Source organism: Amphibalanus amphitrite, unplaced genomic scaffold, assembly GCF_019059575.1.
Source record: "Amphibalanus amphitrite isolate SeventyFive unplaced genomic scaffold, NRLGWU_Aamphi_draft 000122F_arrow, whole genome shotgun sequence".
NCBI lineage: Eukaryota > Metazoa > Arthropoda > Thecostraca > Balanomorpha > Balanidae > Amphibalanus > Amphibalanus amphitrite.
In genome coordinates, this window is record NW_024881617.1 from 744,081 (window position 1) to 766,479 (window position 22,399).

The window sequence follows — 22,399 nt, forward strand, 5'->3', positions numbered from 1 at the left end:
TTTTATCTAACCGCTTTCTCCATGTGGATCTCGGACATAGAGCACAACATTCCTCGTGCTCAGCGATAGGAAAAATTCCACCGGTGCCTTCTGGCAGCTTCTCGTCTGGAGATCCCACACCGCGGGCCCCTGGATGGGCGCATACCTTCAGTCCCCTGCCGTCCCCCACACGGTGGTACGGTAGCAGGTAACACCACAGGAGTTCACCGACCGACCATTCGGCTAATGCACCTGTTTTCGCGGCCCAGCGCAGGTGGCCCTGGGAATTTCACCGCGTGTTGCCCCCTCCCGATCGATTCTGCGTAAACACCTGGACCCTTTGGACATGGGATTCGTTTGGCCGGGGTCTAACGAAGAGCCCAGCATGGCACGGGATAAGGTCGGCGCTTCCAAGCGCTTGACCGTAAACCTGTCTAATGATTTCATTATTCAAGTGAGGAGGAAGATAATGCAATTGCAGTTGTATGTCTTTTGTACGGAATTGGCGGCTTGGCGGCTCGTGTGATATTTGTCACTAACACTGGGACTCATTTATGAAATTTGATTTCATAATCGAAGAGACATAACACACTGCTGCATTTGGTGTGGTTTATGGAAAGGATACCGTATTGTGAAGAAGCTTGTGATACTGTGGCCAGCTTGCATTATGTACAAAAATTGAGTTACACACAATACACAGTCAGTTTCAGTCCTATTTCTACTGTTTATGGACAGTGATGCGTTTTCTGAACACGTTGACTCATGGCACAATCCTATGGCTTGGCTCTATGCCAACCCCTATTCAGTAGTACCTACGTTTATCTGGCCGGCGGGATACGACTGTCGAGCAGTTCGCTTCTCTGGCTGGCCGGACTAGCGGTCGTGCTCGGTCAGCAAGCAGTCATGCAAGCACAATGAAGGCACATGCCGACTGCTGGCATCGGGTTGTGCTCGTTTGTACAAACTCGTATATCAAATCAATGGGTGACACATAAACCGTTTGACGTGCACGATAGATGACTGCACTGAAGCATACCTATGAGATTGCGGTCAGGTATTGGACGGTCCAGTGGCGCCGGCTCTTTTCGGAGTCGGAACGGGGTCAGGACTGGGGGCTGGGCCTGAGAGGTGCACTGTCTGGTCACGATACACATTGGTGATCCTGGTCTGACCGCTGCACAATGTGTACGGGTGATCGGGTTAGACCTGTGCATTGTGCTTTGCGGTATCACGAAACACTGGTGATGTTTTATCCGATGCACATTGCCATGACTCCCTGGTTACGGTACGGTAACCACTGCAGCTGTGTAGCGTGTAGGTGGTGTCCTTCACCAATCACCTGTGCAGTGTCATGACGTGAAAGGGCTGACACGGCACTGACTCGACAGGTGGTGGCGGTGGTGTGGTGCTGTGTCAGCGCCTATTGAGTGTCAGATGAGAACGACAAATGGGGTTGGGGCAGGGAAAGAAATGCTTCAGAGGGCAGTTTTGAACAAGTGTGCCTTTGGGCCGCTAGTGGACCGTGCTGCTAGTGCACGAATAAGTTTGGTGGGCAGGATCGGGATTGGTTCTGTAAGTCGGCCGTGGTCACAGTAACGGACACGGCTGGTGCATGAACCAGGAAGCCAGCGGACCCTACAACCCCAAATAGAGCCAAGCTGGAGAAGAGTCTACTGTTTGGTGTTGCTAGTTATTGCTGTGCATTGTCTACAGTGACGCTGGGCTTCGTTGTTTGTGTTTTTCATATCATCGTGTTTAATCTGTGTATTGCACAATGCACAAGGCGCACCACGCGTACATACCCGAAGTCCCGCGAATACCACACATACCACACAGTCCCGCGAACTACAAAATCCTGCTACCAGAGATCCTTAATTCCCAAAACATCCCTGCACTGGAACCAATTGCCTACGCACATACGAAACTGCCAAGAGATGAAAAAATTCAAACAAAGCATTAAACTACTACTCGGCACACCACAGCCCCCACACTACAACGCACTAGGAACTAAGGTTGGGAACACTTTGCACACACAAATCAGACTGGGGATGTCCAAGTTAAACGCACACCAGTACTCTATACAAAAAGTAACAAGCCCCGAGTGCGCCTGTGGCTACACACAAGAAAACACAAAACACTTCATCCTTCACTGCCCACACTACGCACTGACGAGGTCCACACTATTTGCACAAGTATCCACACACCTCAACATTGATTTCAACAACCAATCAGACACCATGAAATTAGACACACTTCTACACGGACACAACACGACAAAGCAAAACGCACCTCAGGTTCTCCTTGCCTTTCAATCCTTCCTCAAAAACACCTCCAGACTGATATAGCCCCGTCTCGGTGGACTGGCGCCGGCCCGCTATCACCGCTTATCAATGCAAACTGTCGCGGCAGCCGACCTGACTCTCCGCGGCCCTGGATTGTACCATATTCATTTATTCTGTTTACGTTACCAGGTGGTGGTGCCTCGATTTAAGCATCAGCTTTTGCACCACCACCTGGACTACTTGCTTATTTCCATTTTTATGCCTAATAAATGTGTTTTGTTGTTGTTGTTGTTGAAGAGTGCTCAGCATAGGTGACTGTTTGCCCTCCGTTTGCCCTTAGCAGGACTCATCTGACCTCCGACTTGTTACTTTGCAGCAGGGTACGCCCGGAGCTGGCCACCTGACCTCTGATCGTGCCCCCCCCCCTCCCGCCGGGTACGTTCAGAGCTGGTCATCTGACTTATGGCTGTGTCTTTCCAACTGACCTCAAACTCGGCTTCTCCCGCAGGGTTCGTCCGGAGCTGGCCGTTCAGCTGAGTGTCTACGGCATGGTGCTTGGCGCCATCGTGGCTGCCTGGTGAGTTACCACACCCGTCTCTCGGACACAGACAAGGAAGTAGGATAGGAACCCTAGTCCAGACACTCCGGCATTCAGTAACTCGGCACTCATATATCGGCACGCTAGACTCCAGGCTTTCCAAACTTTTCCAACACCGTACCCCCGAACACTCACCAGTCATCACTAAGACACCCGTTCCGATACACCAGACACCCAAAGACTCACACATCCAGGCAGACACTTAGAACCAATTCTCGGCATCCCAGCCAAATACTCAGCTCTCCGTTAGTCCTTCTCTATACACTCAGCACTTGACACCAGCACTTCTGCCTAACTCCTGTCCACCGTCGCTCTTTCATGTTGGCCCTGCCCGGATGGTTCTAGCTTTGCTGTCCTGAATGCTAATTCTTCGATGCGTCATGGCTGTTTAGCCGATGTAGTTATCCGTACACACCCATAGCTGATTCGACTTCGAGGCGCAGTCCCACTTTTAGGTGATTACGTCCCGTTAGCCACTGGCCGTGTCTGCTCGATGCTGAGTTGTGGCCGTGAGATCACCGTGCTTGAGTGAATCACCGCGGTCGCTAAACCGCCATGCGGTGGAGATGTGCGACGTTTTTATTCATGGATATTGGTTTTAAGATGGTGGCTGCGGAAGTATGCTGTATGGCTATTGCAGTAAGGGACATCACTCATCCGGCTCCGTCATATTTTAATTTTACATTAAATTAAGAAGTACGGTAGTACGTACAGCAGAACTTCTTATGCATATTTTTGCTTACCTGCTCTCCATCTTGGTAGAAATCATGGTTCATTCTCATCCTCCTCTGCCCGCCGCACTGCCGCAGTGTGTCACCCTTCTACCGACCCGGTCTATCCGTCGCCGCATGCCGCCACTCCCGCTGACCCTGACACCTCTCCCGACAGCGCCGACCCGTCGTTTGACCTGATGGGCTACACGATGGTGTTCACCAACGACCTATTCACGGCCGCCAACGGCGTCTACTCCAAACAGAAACTGGAGGCGCGCGACCTGGGCAAGAACGGCCTGGCCTTCTACAACGCGCTGTTCATGATCGCCCCGCTGTCGCTGGTCGCCTGGTGGCTCGGACACTGGAATCTGGTACGGTGTGCAGGAAGGGAATAGGGTGGGGGTGGAAGGGTGATTGGAATCACTCTGGGATGGGAATGGGAAGGGTGATGGGACCGTTGTGAAGTAGGGAGATAGGAGAGAGATACGGGCAGAGTGGCGGGAGATAGTGGACGTGAGGGAAGCTGAGATTGGGCGACGAGGATGTCAGAATGATGGTATGAGTTTGAGGACGCCTCAGCGACAATATATCGGAATGTGGAGATGGAGAAGCTAATGTGGGGCAGCGGATGAGAGGAAGGCTAGGTGGCGATAGACAGAGGCGAGGATCAAGGGCAATGTAGGATATGTCGATGCGAACCTTCATTGTGCTGATTTTCTCTGACATCACCAGTGCACATTCCCCGCTCTCCGCAGACCGTCGTTCCACTCAACCTCTGCCCTCACTGACGTCCCTGCGCTCTCCGCCAGGTGTACGAGTTCGCCGGCTGGTCGGACGGCCGCTTCCAGTTCCACTTTCTCACCTCGTGCGCCATGGGCACCGTGCTGATGTACACGACCATGCTGTGTACGCAGCACAACTCGGCGCTGGTCACCACAGTGATTGGCTGCATCAAGAACATCGCCATCACCTACTACGGCATGTGGTTCAACAGCGACTTTCAGGGCGGCCCGCTGGTCGTCGTCGGTCTGCACATCAGGTGGGTGGACGTTTGCTGAAAGTGGACAGGCTGATAATATAAATACAGCAAAGAAATTCCCAGGTGGGTGGATGTCGGAAAGGATTGGAGGGAGGGAGGAGTTGTGGTGACGGCACACTGGTCGTGTTGGGCGAGTCAGACGTGGTAGGACACGGTAGGAGCATAACGATGGGGGCTGGCTACAAAGGCTACAATACTGATGAATGATGATATTGGGATACTATACAATGCTGCCGTGCAAAGGCAAAAAATGCTATGTTGGTTGGGTCACCCAACCTATGACCCAACATGACCCCTGACTCAACATAGTAGTTTTGCACGGTAGAATGGGGGGGCTGATGACTATCATATGTGGGCCATATGTACTAGGTGCTGACCTGGTTTAATAGTGCGTCCAGTGCGATAGTTTTTGTTGAGCTTGCTATGCCTTATCACACCAAACGTTACCTAACTCCAGCTCCAAGTACCCAGCGGTTTCGTCAGAATATTCGCTAGCTCGACCGCCCGCAAGCCCTGACGTGCCATTCCCTTCGCAGCATATTCGCGAGCTGCTGGTTCGCCTACCTCAAGTTCAAATCGAAGCCGTCCGCCACTCTGCCCGTGGCCGTTCATCAGAATGGCAACCGCGTGGTCACTGCGTAGCGGTCGGCCCACAGCCTCTGCCGCCGCGAGCGGTGTGCCGTCCCCTACATGAGCGCCGTCTGCCGCCAGGTCGAAACTGCCGTTGGATCGCTGAGAAGGTCACAAAGGATGGTGTCTGGCCGGGGTCGAACGGGCGCGGTGTGGAAAAATCGGCCTCTTTGCTGAGAGGCTAGCTTGTCGAGGCTATGTCACCGAGACTAGCTCGTCGAGGCTAGCTCACATAAGCTGGCATGCCGAGGTTAGCCCGCTGAGGCTATCTCGCCAGTGAGTACTCTCTCGGCGGCGGCTAGCCCGGCTATGTGACCAGTTGGTTGTGCGTTTGTCAGGTCGGTGCAGACTACAGAGCCGGATACGGGAGTGGGCAGCGCGGCGCAATACGGTGCCAACTGTTAGGCATTTCATGGTGCTCTCCTTACCAGCGGCGGGCACAAAGATCGTCGCACCCGGCTGGCGTTGAGGTCAGACCAAGCAGCGGGCCGTCGCTGTGCCCCAGCTGCAACAGAGCAGCGCGTTTTACGTCCGGTGTGTCTTGCGACTGTGATCCGAGCAGTTGTGTGCTGTGTGCTATTGTCACCACCTTTGGCCAGTGTGATCGTGGGCATTGATTCTTAATTTTCATCATCTCCGATGGCACATTCTTCCCGATTTCGTGCACTCTTACTTCCTTCTTGATCTAGTCTCTTCTCGATCGCGGTTTTATCTTGTCTCTTCACGTTTTCTCGGCACGATTATTTCGAAGGCAGCACGCGCAATAATTGCGCCGGAAACAGCATCACCTGTCCATTGTGCGTCTGTTATATGATATGATGGACGCCCCGCAGGCGACTTTCGTGCCATCTAGCGACAGGGTGGTGCATTTCAATTCGCTCTCGTGTGCAGGCGGCGTATTGGCCGATCGCTATACTGGTATGGATGTGCCTGCTCATTGGCGTCCGTTATGGCTTTATCTGTGAATATTTTATTTGTTCAAATACATGTACATATGTACTGTTGTATTTATAGCAGTGCCTGCTACTTGTAAGGTACCTATAAGAGATTCAACTTTATGTAATTATCAGTGCTCCCTGAGACATTCAGAAATTGAACTTCGGCTCTAGGGTACAGTACAGGTAGCCAGCGTCGACGATCCAGGGCTGGGCCGAAGTACCTGGAACGCCACCGATCAGTCAATTTAATTCCACCTGCGATTATGTATAATGTGTCTGTATATTTGGAAAGGGCCTCGCTGACGTATCCATGGAAATGACGGACTTATGGCTCCGGAGGCAGGCTCGATGCTCTCCGCGATTTGCGCCGATTGCACAGATTCCAGACACGGACGAATAGCCCACTGCGTGTTTGTTGCCTTGTCTTCGTGCTAGGGTTTTACAAGCCAACTATCTATCCAAATGAACAAAAACCTCACAACCGTCTCCCCCCACCCTATCGATAATATGCACTCAAACAAAGTAAACAATGACATAGTTTATTTACACTATATGGAACAAAGCTATAGCCACATGTAGGTATCAGTACCAGTGGTCAAAATTCATCGTCCAAACCAGCCTTCATAAGTTCATCATTAGCGACATGAAAAACATCGCCCGCAAACACGTCAATGCCGTTCTAAGCTCGATCGCAAAGCTCGTAATGCTAACCGTGTATAAGCTCTCTGATACCAACGCGATGCTGGAAGAGATAGTCGAGTTTCAAAAGCGGCACTTTGAAGCTGACCGAGTGCAATGAGATTCAATAGTTTACATCAAAGCTGTCGCACTATGGGCCCCTCAAATATGGCAAGTAACAGTTCACATTAGAAGGCACTTGTTTGAGCTATCGTTGCGCGTATGGTTTGTCATTTGTGTAACAGCATGTCTTTTAGCCGTCGCGCGAGTCTATTGACCCACGTAAGTCCCTCCGCTTGTCTTCAGTTTCTGTGAACAGCTATGAAAGTCACAAACCTGTGTTCACGGTACTATGCTGTAAATAATACCACTAAATTGAGTATTAACTAATATCGGCACAAGAGCTACGCTTACATCATCCACAAAATGAACACACACCTAATTCAGATCATGATTCCACATCCCAACTCTTCCAACTGTGACCATGAACTACTACCACTGGCTTGACCTAACAGCTTCGATCCTAATTCTGTACTAAATATGTCTGTATCTAGCTCTGTAAGGGACGACAAACAAGCGAAGAACACATTATCTCGCCCAGCGAACCTCGTCTTATATCATTGCTGCATCGCCTTGAGACTGAGTAAGCTCGTTCGGTTGTTGGCAGGTAAATAGCTGGATCAGGGCCTTCGTCCTGAGTTCCCTGGATTGGTATCCAGTGCTCCAGCCAGACTCCCCATATTCGTTAACCATCGCGGGGCGTCGTCAAATCGGTGACATCCCCTCTGTCCTCGCACTCCAGTTCCAATTTCCTACAGGCTGGTCGACTTCTGGGTGGCCGTGATGCCCTCATGCTGGAGCCGCTTCAGCAGTGGCCGGAATATTTCTGGCGTCAGCGGCAGCACCATGCCCTTGCCCTGGATCTCTCCGTTGAGCACCATCTGGGTGGCGATGGCGCACGGGTAGCCGACGGTGCGCGCCATCGCTGAGAAGCCGTCCGGCTGGCCGTACGTCACCAGGTTGATTCCGCGCCGCTCCAGCCGCTTGTCGGGCCACTCGATGTCAATCTCGTGACGCAGCACCACCAGGTCCCGCTCCCCGGCGCCGAAGCGCAGCCTCTCGGCCAGGTGATCACTGAGCGCGCGCAGCAGCGAGCCGCTCTTGTGGACGGGAGCGTCGCTGAGCAGTCCGAGCTTCTCCATGGCCTGGACGCGCTGTTCGCTGCCGGCGCGCTGCAGCAGCAGCAGCCGGAGGTTGTCGTAGAACACGGAGCCCTCCTGGCCGAGCAGGGTGCAGAGCAGCTCGTACCAGGTGATGTCGGGACCGCCGGGATGCACGGCCGGGTGCGAGTCGTCGCTGAGGAGACCGGTCTCCTGGAGACCCAGCACGGCCTCTGAGTAGCCGCAGTAGCGTAGTGTGCCGCGCAGGATCGTCTGCGCCTCCTGGATGCCGTACAGCTTGCCGTAGATGGTGGAGTCGCGGTTGGCAAAGCCCTCCAGCGCGAAGCCCGGCAAGAAGTCCATCCGCTGAGAGGAGTGCAGCAGCTGGCCCGCCGGGATTTCCACCATCTTACCGTCCTTCAGGTACGAGGCGCCCTGAGAGGGACGAGGGAACACCACGTGAGGCGATAATAAGAGCGATTAAAGGTCTGGCGCATAGCGATACGTTCTTATGACTACTCACTGACACCCACTCATTAGGATCACTTCAGTCATTGATGCAGCCAGGAACAGGATCATTTCGCAAACGTGCAACCACATGCAATTGTACAAACCAATACTTCAAAATGATTCATATACTTCAGTCTGTGCAAATAAGCAAACTGTGTCACATAAGTTTCAAAAGCAGATTTCGTACCTGAGTTGTGTTGCGGAGGACACCGATCGGCGACCAGGAGAACTTGTACCTCAGGGCGTTGTCGGAGCACTCGGGCGCCGGCAGGCCTCCGCAGTAGGAAACAAACGACTTCACCTTGCCTGTGAAATTACCAGCAGTTGTTACTTATCATCTTATCGCAAGTTATCAGACTCGTTATTACGGTAAGCGCGGAAGAGTGAGTAGTCATTTCTAAGAAATAGTAGCAGTCGCAGACCAGCTGTGAATGTCATGTAACCTGTCCACCTTAAAACAGCTCCTTTAACGCCATTGTCATCATTGTCAATATGACCACAGCGAAATGACATAACAAAAACCATTCGCAAGAGTCCCTCAGCAAATCGCTTTCTTCGAGCTGGTCAAAAATCCAAAACAGACCAGAAAATCAAATGACCATGCTTTTACTTGAGGTCAAACGGCGTGTTTCAACCGACCGACTGACCTCCGCCGTGGTGGACCTCGTCGAAGCACTCCATGGCCAGCAGGTGGTCGATGCCCGGATCCAGGCCCACCTCGTTCACCACCGTTATACCGGCGTCCTTAGCGGCCTGCTCCAGAGCGCGCATCTCGGGAGTGCAGTACGAGGCCGTCACCAGATCGGTCTTGTGCTGGATGCAGGCGCGCGCCACCACCGGGTGCAGCGAGTACGGCAGCAGCGACACCACCACGTCCGCGTCCTGCGACAAACGAGGGTGGAATTCAGTCAGTATTGAGTGTTTTCGAACCTATATCAGAAACACCGAAAACCGAAAACCCTAATATCATCGACCTTCAGTCTCCACTGACCCTGCCACACCACCGATCCCTACTGACATATTCGAGACCTCACTCATCGCTGCATCCCCATATACTTCGCCACTGGCTACTGTGACCTCACCACTGACCCCGTGACCTCACCATTGATCCACTGGCCCCCCAGTATTGATCCAGCTGACCCACCCCCGCCACTGACCTCAACCAGTCCGCTGAGGTGGTCGGGCCGCTCGGTCACGTTGAGCAGGGTTCCCACCGTGTTGTCGTACTTGGTGCTCAGTGCGTCCAGCTCATTCTGCACCGCCGACGCTGTCCATGAACATAAACGGATGTCACAACATGGATTGGTGATAAAACAGCTGCTAACAACAAGATAGATAACTCAAACTAGAGGTGGCAAAAGATGAAAATTTTGGGAACCAGACTCGAACCAGACCCGGCTGGACATTTCTGGAACCAGTCGGACCCGGCCTTAGTTGGAATCGGAACCAGTTGGACCCGGTTCCCCAAAGTCAATTAATACGAACTACTTGTAGGTATCATTAGTTGCATCATGTAAAACAACCTATTTCTCACTGGGAATACTCATGAGCTGCTGTGTACCAAGAAACATTCGCTTCATTCACTTCATATTTTGCAATAATGTGTAGTGTGCAAGATGTACAGTTTATGGTAGGACCCGGTTGGACCCGTCCGAAAATTTCCAGGAACCGGTCTGGACCCGTATGGGTCCAGACTGGTTCTTTGGACCGGGTCCTCGGGTCCACATTTTGCCACCTCTAACTCAAACGGATAATAGTAGATATCAAAGCGACAAAAATAGCGCAATTATAAATGAAATTTATCATTGATGCGGGGTAGGTAAATCAAAGATCGTAAATACGATGTCCGATATTATTAGTCAACAGAAACAATTTGGCAAAGCGTCGAAGCATTTTCTTAACAACACCGGAACAACGCAACAGGTATGGAGGATATTAATCATCAGGCTTTCTCCCCTCATCCCCCACCCCGCCGCTACTTACCCAGGTGGATGTGCGTCTTGGGGTCTCGCGACAGGTACTCGACCAGGGGCTCGGAGACGTACCCGGAGCCGATCACCAGCACCCGCTTATCGGCCGCCGCGTGAGCCATGGACGCCTTATGGCGCGACCTGCCGCCAGGTCAGAGGCGTGGTATCGCAGCGGATACCCATTGAAGACAACGATGTCTCAGAGGGCACTTTGGCTTCGGAAGGTCAGCCATACCGACGTCTGTCAATTGTCATGCTATACGTGCTGTTCTGTAGGTATAATTGCACTTCTTTTCAAAATTTATGAAATAATTCACATGAAAGTAAAAATATATCTTTACATTGGACGCTTGTAACTTAACGCCTTATTTGATAGTATTTGTTTAGTACGACCAGTAAGCCATTCGTAGAGTGAAGTCAGGGACCATTCATGAAATGAATGCAGGGTACAGGCCAGGGGTACGGGATTCCTCCCAACCGGTATCGACTCACCAGACCGGTAAAGTAATTTTCTAGCGACCACTAAAAGCTCGTATCACCAGCCACAGTCAAACCTACTGCTCAGGGGACAGCACAGTTGGCAGGGTGACCTACCATTGACTGCCAAGGCTACCGTTGACGTCACAAGGAATCGTCCAATCAGGAGCAGTCTAGTGGCAGCAATGTCCGCCTGTTTATTTACAACGGGCGTTTGGTTCAACTGGGCCATGAATAATGACATCTATGCAGCCACGAGTCCTTGCCCTGAGTCAGTTCCCATTCATGAAGGGACATAAGGCGTAGCGAACGTCGTCCTTTCTGATTTCAATGGTTCAGTAAAAGGAGCGACCAGATAACTCTTATGAACGCGGTTGCTGTTTGTCCGTCTATATGTGTAGTGTCCAAGGTATGCAAGTTAAAACGTGCAATTTTCATTTAACTACGCTGGGGATGGTTGTATACCGAACTCATACTCGAACAGTGCAGTGATACAGTGCAAACGTTATACAACTCTCACCCATGGTGTTCATCGCGATAATGCTCTCTGAAATGCAAACGAACTGCGCAAGGCACATGCATTCAACTCTGAGTTTACAACACGCAGAGAAATATGGCAATCGATTTTAAGAGACGGGTAAATATTACATATCAACAATTTCTTCGAAGTGATCCTGAGAAAACCTACCGGTTGCACAACATAAAAATCGTGCTTCTTGTCATTTTTATAAAATAAGGGCTACATCAACATTCAGATCACAAGAAAATTTACTGTGCATAGTCATTAAGTCCTTCCCGCAGGCGCAAGGGACTACAAAGAAGGCAGGCTTGACAGGGGACGAAACATGGGCGCCTGGTTACAAGGAATAGTGCCGACATCGTCCAAAAAGCGGCCTTGGAATGCCACCGGGGCGCATAAACGGACGGAGGAATCTAATAGCGTGTAAACATGCAAAAGGCAACTACAAGGTGGCCATTTTACCAGGAAGATATCGGCATCTCTGTGCCATTCTTACCCCCTGCAAAAGTAAGAACAGTACTTCAAACGATGCTTCAAACGTATTCGCAAATATATGCAAAACACCAACAAATTTACCGGTCCTGAATCCCACAAATACACTAGAAATGTCTGGTTTAAGCCTTCTACCGAGCAACCTACCTGCTTCCCCTGCGCAGTTCGTCGATGTACTCGAAGTTGGGAGTCAGCTTTCCATTGCTGGCGATCACGGCCTGAAGAAGAAAATTGGAGCATCTCAATATGACGAATAAGCATATTCACGTTGATGAATATCCTGATAAATTCCCATGAAGCTTATAATGACGGGCCTAAGAAAACGGCGAAAGAAAACCACGAAAGAAAACGGCGAAAGGTTATTAAAACCCCACCAGACAGTGACAAACAAAAAATTTAAATGCCACGGCTGCCATGACAGCTCGTTTAAATATCAAATACAGGAATACGCACGCCCTTGTTGACGGGGTTGAAAGGCTGCTGCTCGAAGGGCCGGTCGGCGTTCGACTGCAGGATGTTGTACACGTAGGGGAAGAGCAGGTTGCCGAAGAAGTCGGTGGCCTCGCGCGGCAGCTGAGTGGGCATGTTGTCGATACTGCACACCAGCACACCGGGACCGCGGAAACTGGAACGACCAGAAGGGAACGTCAGAGCGGAGGCTAACGGGGTGTCAGGGAGGCAAACAAAGGCGTAAGCTATTTGTGTGCACTAAAATTTTGGGCACAGCAAACCGGATCACCGTCTGAGACTTGTGTTGACAGTGCTGACGGAAAAAAAGACAGCAAAACCACACCAACCGTATCCACACAGTTCACTTATCCAACTTATCAAAGCTCCTGCGTTCAAAATATACAATCTGTCCATTCCACACCTGATTCACCCTATTCGCCTACGACCCTGCCCTCGCCGTCCCGGCGGGATTGCCGTCCCGGCGACATCCGTACCTGTTCTTATCCTTGTGCTGGTCGGCGTCGTACAGACAGAACGGCGAGTCGATGGTCGTACACTCGGTCATCATCTCCAGAGAGCCACCCGGATCGGCGCTGATGTCACAGATGGCGATCATACGGTGCGGCAGACGCGGCGAGCCTGCGACAGACGGCGGCGCATGATCAGCGCTGGAGACACCTGATTCGTTCGGCACCAAGGGCAATTTCGTCGCGTGTCGCGACCTGACTGGACTGACGAAAACGAACTTATTTAAGAAATAAAAAGCCTTGGTCGCAAAGAATACGCACAAGAAGGCCATGCCTGGTTGACGAAAAGTGAGTTTGTGTCGTGACATTAGCCTCAGTTTGAGGAAGCCAGGGCCGAATCAGATGGCACAAGCCTCCGCGTTTGGAAAAGCCAGGGGTGAATCAGTCCTGCGTCAATCACATTGGTGTCCACTCTGTACTCTTTGGGAGTTCCACATCACCCTCAGTTTGCGGTGGCCAGGTTTGGTTGACGGACTGTGTGTGTTTGGGCGTTGGTGCGACGTTACCCTCAGTCTGGGGTAGCCAGGGCTGCTGTCTCTGAGTTTTTGCGTTACATTACCTTCGGTCTGCGGTAGCCAGGGCTGGTTGACGGGCTGCAGGAGTCGCTTAGCGTCCGGTAGGGTCAGCAGTTTGGGCGAATTCGGATCCCAGTAGATACCGTTCACCAGGCAGGAGACGTTGGGACCGATCTGGCGAAGACCAGCAAAACGAAACGGCGTGCTCAATCGACAGAATTTCAGTCATAAAGAGCGCCGCGATGCCCTCGATTTACTAGGCATTACGTTGCTCGTTCACCTAGGGTAAAAAGCACTTTATGTGTAATATTCGACGGGAAAGATGACTAATTCTAGATTTCTAGCACTTCTCAGACCAGCTGTTCGCTTATATGAATAGCGAGTAGAAAACCTCACCTCCAACGAAATGACGATTTATCACTAACGTATTTACATATTTTCCCAGTTCCCACACTAGCAACGCTCTACTCTGTTACAATGGACAAAGAGGGTCTCGATGATGACGAACATTCTTTCAGGAATGGACAGCAGCCGTTACCTTTGTGGCGAATGTAGAGATGTACCTCTCGGGGTGCTCCTCGTACTCCTCAGCGTTGTAGCCGCCGCCGTCCCGACGCTCCAGGTAGTCGGGGCGCGACACCTCGCAGCAGTACACCTTGTTTTGCGCTGAAAACGATGAAAAAATACCAGAGGTTAGATTACCAGAGGTAAACTTAGCTCAACTAGCCACAGTGGAGACAGTGAAATACTTTTTTGCGAATAGAATATCAAAAAGTTACAAGCAAACGTAAAATTAAGAACGCCGCGGCTCTCCCATTCGGTCGCCGACTTACCTCCGTGCTCTGCCACCTTCTGGAGCATATCGGGCGACACATACTCGTGGGGCAGCTCCTGAATGATCTCCTGCGCTCCCTGAGACACGTTCCCTGAGCCGGTGAACACGAACGTCAGCGCGCCCAGCGAGCGGGGCAGCATGCCCAGAGCGATCTCGTAGCCGGCGTCGCGGACCGCCTGGCGCGCCATCTCAGAGTTGCGGTAGTTGTGGGCCGGACCGATGTGCTGTGGAGAGGACGCAAAAGTCGGCGGTTTGTTGCACTGAGTTGGACCAGCAGGGCCGTGTGCATGGTGATTGGTGACTGGTGATGCCAGATGAAACAAAAGATAGGCTTGCTCGAGCCTCGATAGAGCATGCAAAACAGCAGCGTGATAAAAATTGTGTGCACGTCTGCAATGTGCGCAAGCAGAAATGCTGCATAAATCAAAACCGAAAAAATCAACGATAACCGATAATTTCATCACGACAGCAACAAGCGAACACAATACCATGCAGCAAGCAAGCACATCATATACCGCTGAGCAGCCTAGCGCGGCTCAACTCACCATGAATGGAGTGTGATGACCGAGCGCCAGCAGCCGCAGTCCCATGCCGTGCATGATGTTGATCATGCCGGCCACACCGGCGTACTTGCCGAACGCCACTACTCGCTGGCCACGCTCGTCACACATACGCTCGTAGTCCAGCAGGCGGATGTTCTGTGGAGAGAGGTGTTCGGATTACATTGATGTAATAGGCAGTAGGCACGTGACGACCAGTAGGCGGCGGATATCCAGTTCAACACTGCTCGGCTAGTGGATCTCTGCGTCTTATTTGGTGATGAATATCAGTGCATATCATTCGATCATGTAATTATCGACATTGCTGCTGAAATAGCCCTGGATCAGTCGTCAGTCCCTCATCCGACACTCAGCTTAAAACAATAGCCATACGAATGAGACCGAGCGTTGACAAATTGTTGCCGGTTCATAACGTCCATGCATCACACATTGCACAATACAAAATAGTCATTACGCCACACATACGAGGCATAATTCACCTATACAGCCGGGATAATTCCACCATGCCACACACCCAGCGCCCCTTCTACGCACTTGCCGTTCATTCTGTTGAATCTCTGACAGGGTTCCTGGCACACAGACACACTGCCAAGTGCCAGATGTCAACACTTCCTGTTGCAGCCAGTAGCGTCCCCCCCCCCCCCCAACACTGCGCAGACCGAGAGTGCGTTGCGAGCGTTGGCCCCTGCTCAGCACCCCTCGGGGGGGGGGGGGGTCATTGGACTCGTAATGGCCCGAGAAGTCGCGCGAACGGCTGCTGCGTAGTGCGTAATATGCGCCCTTGGCTGCGTAGTGAAACGTAAGACGCCAGTTCCTGGAAACCTTAGACGCCCGGAATGAGCAGAAGATGATGTAATGGAAAAACTTCAAGTGCAATGAGACTAATCGTATAAATGTTTATAAACTGATGTTAGGAAGATTCCATGGCTGACAGTCAACATTCAGTATAACCAGTCTGGTTTATTAGCGGCTCACTGCTCACGAACTTTAAGCTCATTAGCTCACTCTCGAACTAATAGGGATAAGGAGTTCCATGAACGTAGTCGACCAACCTTCTCCAAGCATGGAAACCAGTTACAGCCCAAGAGTGAAGGACCGAATATTTTATTCCAGACGGAAAGGACCAAAACCGTCTATTCTCATGGACTTTGTAAATCAGCGTAGCATCGGCGAGCCAGTGATCCGACACTGTAGCGGAACGGGTAAGTGCGCCACCAGCGTCGAGGACGACGCACCAGCGGCAGTTGGCGACGCGCCAGTGACGTACGCGGCACGCTAGCTGCCAACAGGTCACCGCCAGCCGTCTGGGGCGGCCTCAGGGGGCCCGAGGGAGGGGAGGAGGGTCTCTGGGTCAGGGCCGAGAGCTAGAACCACAGTCGAGGCCAGCAGGCCACAGAGAGGATGTTTGGCGCTGACAGCTGACATTGACCACTGCTTGTGACTTCACCAGAGAGTGGACGAAAAACTGGGTGGCTTGGAATATGGAACAACACTCAACAGACACTGAACACTAAAAATGTCACATAAACGACTGCGATCCTTGGTAGATTCAAAAAGCAGAGGTACATTGTCTTATTACATTTTATATCAATTTAGTTCATACGCTCCAAATGAATGGACTGCTGATGCCAGCAAGCATCAACAGCGTAAAGGACCCGAGAGCGCTGTTTATAACTCAGATATACATAGTTACAGAAGTCCTGAGCTCAACCGATTTGCATAGTCCGAATCTTCCGTTCATGAAATGACGGGTAGGTAGCCCAATATAATTTTAAGAAGCAGTAAACGGATAGCCGATCGTGCGTACGATATTTTGAACAATTTTCTTCACATCGACCTTAAATCTTTCTCATCATCACGGACCTGACTATGGAAAAACGTACACATTCGAGATTCAAGGTCAGTCATTAAAGAAGGACTCTCCTGGGAAATGGAAACTTGGCACCAAACTCATTTGGCTCATGTCAGCTGGCGCCTGCCAGGCGAGGGTCTAATGGGGTGTCTGCCCGGAGACCATCCCATGGCCAGCGTGCCGCGGTCAAGGAAACGCTAAATAGAACGGAAACGGAAAACAAACCGTCCTAAAATTTACGAAAGGAGCGGTCGTCGGGATCCGACAGCAATGTCATTTGTCGAGGCCCCCATCTTGCCAAGAAATCTCGCTCGAGGTAGAATCATGCTATTTTCATATTTACAATCGAGATATCGCGTCAAAACATCGAAACCATCGTATTTCTCCGTCCCCTTCAAGGCATTTAATTTCACAGCATACATACACATAACAAAACGGTAAGCGCTCAATGAAACCGCCAACACCGTCTGGCCAAGACTCGAGACTCGAACCCTCTCACCTTCTCTAGAATGGCATCCAGCAGCGGCATGTTGGCCTCCTGCGCTTTGATGGTGTGTGAGAAGAAGCAGTACGTCTTGTTAGGGATGAGCGCGTCAATGGGCACCTGTTTGACGCCCATGATGACCGAGGCCTCGCCGATGTCCTCCTTGATCTGGGCACCGGCGTTTATGTAGGCCTGCGGACATGGAGGGGTGGAAAGAGCGGTACTAACTCGGCTTTCGTTGAGTACGCAGGCGTCGATCAGCCGTAGATCGTATTAGATGTGAAATATACATGCTCAGAGACTCAAACAACGTTCATCGACATACTACCAAAACATTTGTACGCTAATACAATATTTCTTTTGAAGAAATGGAGAAAAAAAACATTCACCTTACGGCTTCATCGTATATAAATAGACGAGTGCTATAGTGAATGAGCGAATAAATTACAGTGATATATTTCGAAGGTGCTAAATGTAAGAGTGGTCCATTTATGACCGTAGCTTTCTCATTTTCGTAGGCTCCGCAGCGGCAAGGCATGTCTTATCTATGGCCGACACCAGACATCTCCATTCAAGGGACCCTCCCACCTTAACATTAGATTTGAGTTGAGATAGCCAAATTGGTGGCCATGGCCTGAAAATACCGGTTTGGGCACTCACAACATCGAAAAATGCTTTAATTCGGAGATATCGAATTTCAAACTTGCAGTTTTCGGATTCTAAGGGGCTAATGCATGGGTATGCCCCCTTAGAATTTGTGACGTCAGCGGAGATCTAACGATTTTAAATCTTTAACTAAAACGTTTGGTAGCACGCGGTGTATATGCTGCTTTGCGCGCAACAAATGCCGCACTTTTAAATAAAGTCGCTAGGAACCAGGGTATATAGGCTAGGAACAGCGGAGATTTCAAAAGGTAAACAAAAGTAAAAGTCTAATATCTTGAAAACCGGTGAATATTTTTCGATGAAATTTGGTAGATATTCGTTTTTGCTCTTTCTGAACCGAGCGACATCACTTTCATGCCAATTCATTAACTTTTTTGAAGGTGGGAGGGTCCCTTTCAGGGAAACCGTCCCGAATGTGTCGTGTAAACACAGGACGCGGCGCATGGGAGCAGCTGGGGAGGGGAGGGGAGGGAGACCCCTGGCGCTCGTCGGACACATCTCCCCGTCGGCCTGGGGCGTCTGCGCGCGTCGGGCACATGGTAACAGACAGACGGCGGACACGGGCGTCGTCAGACGAGCCGACACCGGAGACGGACGCTCGGGGTCGGCTGGACGGGTGTTGACGGTGGCTCGAGGTTGGGGTTATATGGCACGGCAGTGAAGCGGTGGCTGGCGGTAAACAGGGAGGATGACCACAGGATGGAGGGCTCTGTAGCCGACAGATTTAGGGCCAAGGCCAATGAAAACGCAGCCCACGGCCTTGACGAAAAATGTTGTGCAAACACACATACAAACAGTTAAAATTGGTTATCAAAAATGACGACTTTTCGACGGAACACAAACTGAGCCAAATTAAATCAAGTGCGACGGGAAAAGGGAGTCTGGCTCAATTTTCACGATAGTGGCCCTACTACCCACCATAGACCTCTACATACCCACACAAGGGGGGCGACCCGTTTGCCTCCCCAGGCCGCCTCACGCAGCCCTCTTACGGAGGAAAGTGGGATGAGGCATATCGCATGTAAAATAGTCACCATGCGATATGGTATGGGGCCGCTGAGGCATATCATATCGCATCTACATATATTCATCACCCCATCGATCGAGACGTGCCCACCTTGGCCCCGTCCATGAGCGGCCTAGCGACCGCTGTGTTGGCGGGCTAATGTCGCCGCTGCCTATTTTTGCTATCCGAGACTAGAACCCCCTCCGCTGATCTCCACACGGCGCCCGACCTGGCCAGGGGCCATGGCGCCGGGCCCGCTCAGTCCCGCCCACAAATAGCAGCGCGCTGATTGGTCGACGCCGGGGGTGGCGGCCGTGACGTCACCGACCGTCGCCGGTTCGTTGATACGGGGACGGGAGCCGGAGCCGCCGGCGTGGGTTTGGGGTGTAAACCGAATACCAGACGGTAGCGCTGACTGTCCTGCTGATCTCTACCTGAGAAAGAAGACTCTGCTGACTGTCTTGCTGACTTCTACCTGAGGAAGCAGCCTCATCTGATGTGCCCCACTTGCAGGTACACTTCAGGGACGGATATTTTACTTTTTTGCGGAAGTGGTGTTGCCTCGCGTGGTTGTCAAATAAACATAACCTCGAGAGCAGACATCGAACACACTATGAACTTTGTCATTTGTTGATGACATAAAACTCGCCATCCAATGTCTTTGATGTTTCAGACCATACCGCGTGTAGGAATTTTCCATCGCGGCATTCAAACACCAACAATCGGTAAACAATAAACATGCTCCGACAAATGACTCAGTTCTAAAAAGCTCACCACAAAAAAGACGGCTACGTTTATAATTATCATAATGATGTTTATATCATTCGGGGAAGGAGGTTTGCGCTGGATCCAAGTCTAGCAAACCCTTCCACTGCCCGCACGCTGCCTCCTCGTCTCTCACGTAGACTACCCAGGACCGAGCGTCGGGCTCAATACCACCCGATTGCGCACCCACCTGCATCGGGTAGGCTCGCCGATTGCTGGGCTGGACCAGCACCCGTGCGCCATCCTTGACCAGCTTCCGGACGTGGTGGGGTGCGAGCGGCGCCCTGCGCTCCCAGACGGACTGGTCCTCTCGTCGGATGGCCAGCACCTTGCCGCGAATACTGTCATCCTGCCGGGCAGCGGGCGTACTGTGATCCTACGGACAAAGAGCACAGACAGCAGGTCACACAACAGGACTAAGAGCAGATTGAACAGTGTGTGGGGTCCCAATGGTCTAGGGAGTTAACGGTCACACTAGCGGATAAACGGGAGTTTTTGATCTGGTTTGATTGGGATCATTGGTGTGGTCAAATCTAATCTAATAATCTTCGTTTATTTCATGCAACGCCAGATAAGTTACAAAGGTAAGCCTCTCGTCTATCCCATGCATCTCCCATTCCCCCTCCCTAAAAAGTTCATCGCTCCTCAACAAATGCACGGTATTAAACACCGTCTCGGGCTCTCAAGAGGACATCCGCAAAGCATGAGTTACATGCATTTGAAGCATGCAAATTGCCCCAAGCAACATTATTGAGAACGAATCACGAGTTGAAGGCCAGGGCGGGAGAGGAGCTTGACTAAAAAATAAGATGCTTGTTGACGTTTCCCAACCGTCAGTTAAAACGATACCTTCTACCTCGTTTCCTGGCCTCCAGATTCAATCCCTATTCCTTGGTTTCCTGACCTCCCGATCCCCGCCAGGCTTTCCTGACATCCCGATCCGGGAGTCCGGACCCAGCCCCCGATTTCCCTCAGTAGCCTCAGGGCTGGGGCTTTACTCACGGAGAAGGCGCGTGCCCCGGAGGTGCTGTTGAGGTATCTCCGGTAAACGACCGGCACCGACTTCCTGAGGAGAGTCATGACCGGGACGACTGGTCCCTGCCCTGGTGGTAAAGACAGGTCAGAGGTCAGGTTCCCCCTCACTCGGACCCTGTTCCGAGAGGTCAGCAGAGAAGGGTCAGGTCAGAGGTCAAAAGTCTCTGTCTGAAGTCTGAACATTCAAGACGGGCCAGGTCAGAGGTCAGGTCCTGATGGCACATACGGGTCAGGTCCGAGGTCACTGTAAGTGGCGATTCGGACCACCCCTGCCATGCTCCCTGGCTCTGGAATCCGACCACTTCACATAGAGATGCCTACGCTCGCTGCGAGACGGCCAGGGTTGCGTAACACCGCCGTCTTCTGGGCATTGCTGGATTGTGGATATGTAAACATATAGTGAGGCGCGGTGGAGGAAGGCATCTGGTCTGGCCTGGACGCCGGCCATGTGCGCTGTACCGCGCCGGGACGTCTCTGACATAGTATGACCGAAAGATACGCCGGGATGTTTCTGGGCTCGGTTCCGGCCAAAGATACGCCGGGATCAGGTCAGCCAGTCCCTGGTTACAGATAACCCGGGACACCTCTCTTTCACTCCAGCATTTTAAATTTCTATTACACCGGGACATATCGTCCCGAGCACGGGACGTTCACTGGGATGTCCCAGTCCGATTCGCCAGGACGCTTCTGTCTCGTTGTGATCGGGACTCATGCATACCGATTACGGATACACACGGGAACGTCTCTGTCCCTCTGTCTCACAAACTGAAATGACAAATACGCTGAGGAATGGGGATGCCGTGTCCTAGTCCAATGATACCCACACCGGGACGTTCATGTCCCACTCCCAAAGACGGACACACCGACACGTAGGAACATTTGACGTCCCATGGCAGGTCAAAGGAGTCTGTAATGTTCCGAACACTCTAGAGAACGCTGGGGTGCGCGAGCACTCATGTGCGTTAGCTTATGCGCAGTGTGTGACGGGCCTTCAACAGTCGGGAGCCTGAGGCCCACCTGGGGCACCAGAAGCTCACCCTCGCAGAGGCCCGCGACAGTTCACGGTTAGGTACCAACTGTGCTGTCACCCGGACCGTGCCCCCAGGGCAATGCAGCCCTTTCTCCAGTCATAACGGGACAACGGCAGCAACCGTCTCCCCAAATCCCTCAGGGGACGGGGCGGGGCCGGGGCCGGGGTCTCCGGGACCCTGGTCACAGGTCAAGTAGGAAGATAAACAACAGCAAATGCACCAGCCTAGAAATCTTCACACGGCATCTGCCTGAAGGAAATGCAACAGCCAGCAGAGCATCCACAATGGATCACTAACTACTCACTACAGTACTCAAAGCAGTGACACGGCCGCACAAATAAACGCTGATTAATCGTCTCTTTTGCGCTTTGATGTTTATTATTGCTACATCTGAAAATGGCAGGGCCAGGACCAATCAATCGAATTTGAAGCACGTCAGCTGCCATGACTCAGTTCTCGTCCCACATGCCGCACTTACCCCAGTCAGCGCGTTGACCCTTTACGAGTCCTCCGTTTACGTCGGTGACCCTCCCCGTCCGAATCTGGCCGCCAACTGAGCTCGTCGCCGGCGGCCCGTGCCCTTCCGCCGCGACGCCTCAGGGGGAGGCGAGGGGCGGGGTAGGGGACAGCTGGCCACCAGCCGCGCCGGGGCGCATCGCGCCCCCATGCCACGTGACCTGTCAGTGT

The 22,399-nt window shown here is 51.9% G+C and overlaps 2 protein-coding genes across 9 annotated transcripts in view; one reads left to right on the forward strand and one right to left on the reverse strand.

Moving 5' to 3' along the window:
* The window catches only part of LOC122381586 (UDP-N-acetylglucosamine/UDP-glucose/GDP-mannose transporter-like), a 33,072-nt gene extending 26,832 nt beyond the window's left edge, over positions 1–6,240 (forward strand). For all 4 annotated transcript variants that reach the window (XM_043365930.1, XM_043365929.1, XM_043365932.1 and 1 more), the window contains exons 7-10: positions 2,770–2,838; positions 3,748–3,943; positions 4,382–4,611; positions 5,148–6,240. In XM_043365930.1, coding sequence (XP_043221865.1) covers positions 2,770–2,838; positions 3,748–3,943; positions 4,382–4,611; positions 5,148–5,253 — 601 coding nt within the window. In that variant the 3' untranslated portion in view covers positions 5,254–6,240. The remainder of the gene's footprint in view (positions 1–2,769; positions 2,839–3,747; positions 3,944–4,381; positions 4,612–5,147) is intronic.
* A 464-nt stretch (positions 6,241–6,704) lies between these two features.
* On the reverse strand, positions 6,705–22,399 carry LOC122381547 (alpha-aminoadipic semialdehyde synthase, mitochondrial-like). Of its 5 annotated transcripts, none has more exons than XM_043365837.1 (17): positions 22,191–22,303; positions 20,649–20,749; positions 19,837–19,995; positions 17,225–17,401; positions 14,859–15,011; positions 14,312–14,537; positions 14,017–14,144; positions 13,523–13,652; positions 12,931–13,075; positions 12,440–12,611; positions 12,134–12,204; positions 11,991–11,993; positions 10,511–10,638; positions 9,685–9,794; positions 9,175–9,409; positions 8,715–8,833; positions 6,705–8,452 (listed from the first exon to the last, which is right to left on the reverse strand). In XM_043365837.1, the coding sequence occupies exons 2-17, from the start codon at positions 20,724–20,726 to the stop codon at positions 7,670–7,672; spliced, it is 2,817 nt and encodes a 938-aa protein (XP_043221772.1). In that variant the 5' UTR covers positions 20,727–20,749; positions 22,191–22,303; the 3' UTR covers positions 6,705–7,669. The 5 variants fall into 5 exon arrangements, with proteins under 5 accessions (XP_043221772.1, XP_043221770.1, XP_043221773.1 ...); XM_043365835.1 differs by having other exon boundaries at positions 19,837–20,022; XM_043365838.1 differs by lacking the exon at positions 11,991–11,993 and having other exon boundaries at positions 22,191–22,399.

Coding starts and splice junctions, on each gene's coding strand:
- LOC122381547 (XM_043365835.1), bottom strand. CDS start 20,726: ATGACTCTCCTCAGGAAGTCGGTGCCGGTCGTTTACCGGAGATACCTC. Junction 14,538..14,858: donor GTCATCACACTCCATTCATG/GTGAGTTGAGCC, acceptor TCCTCTCCACAG/CACATCGGTCCGGCCCACAA. Junction 8,453..8,714: donor TCCTCCGCAACACAACTCAG/GTACGAAATCTG, acceptor CGTCCCTCTCAG/GGCGCCTCGTACCTGAAGGA.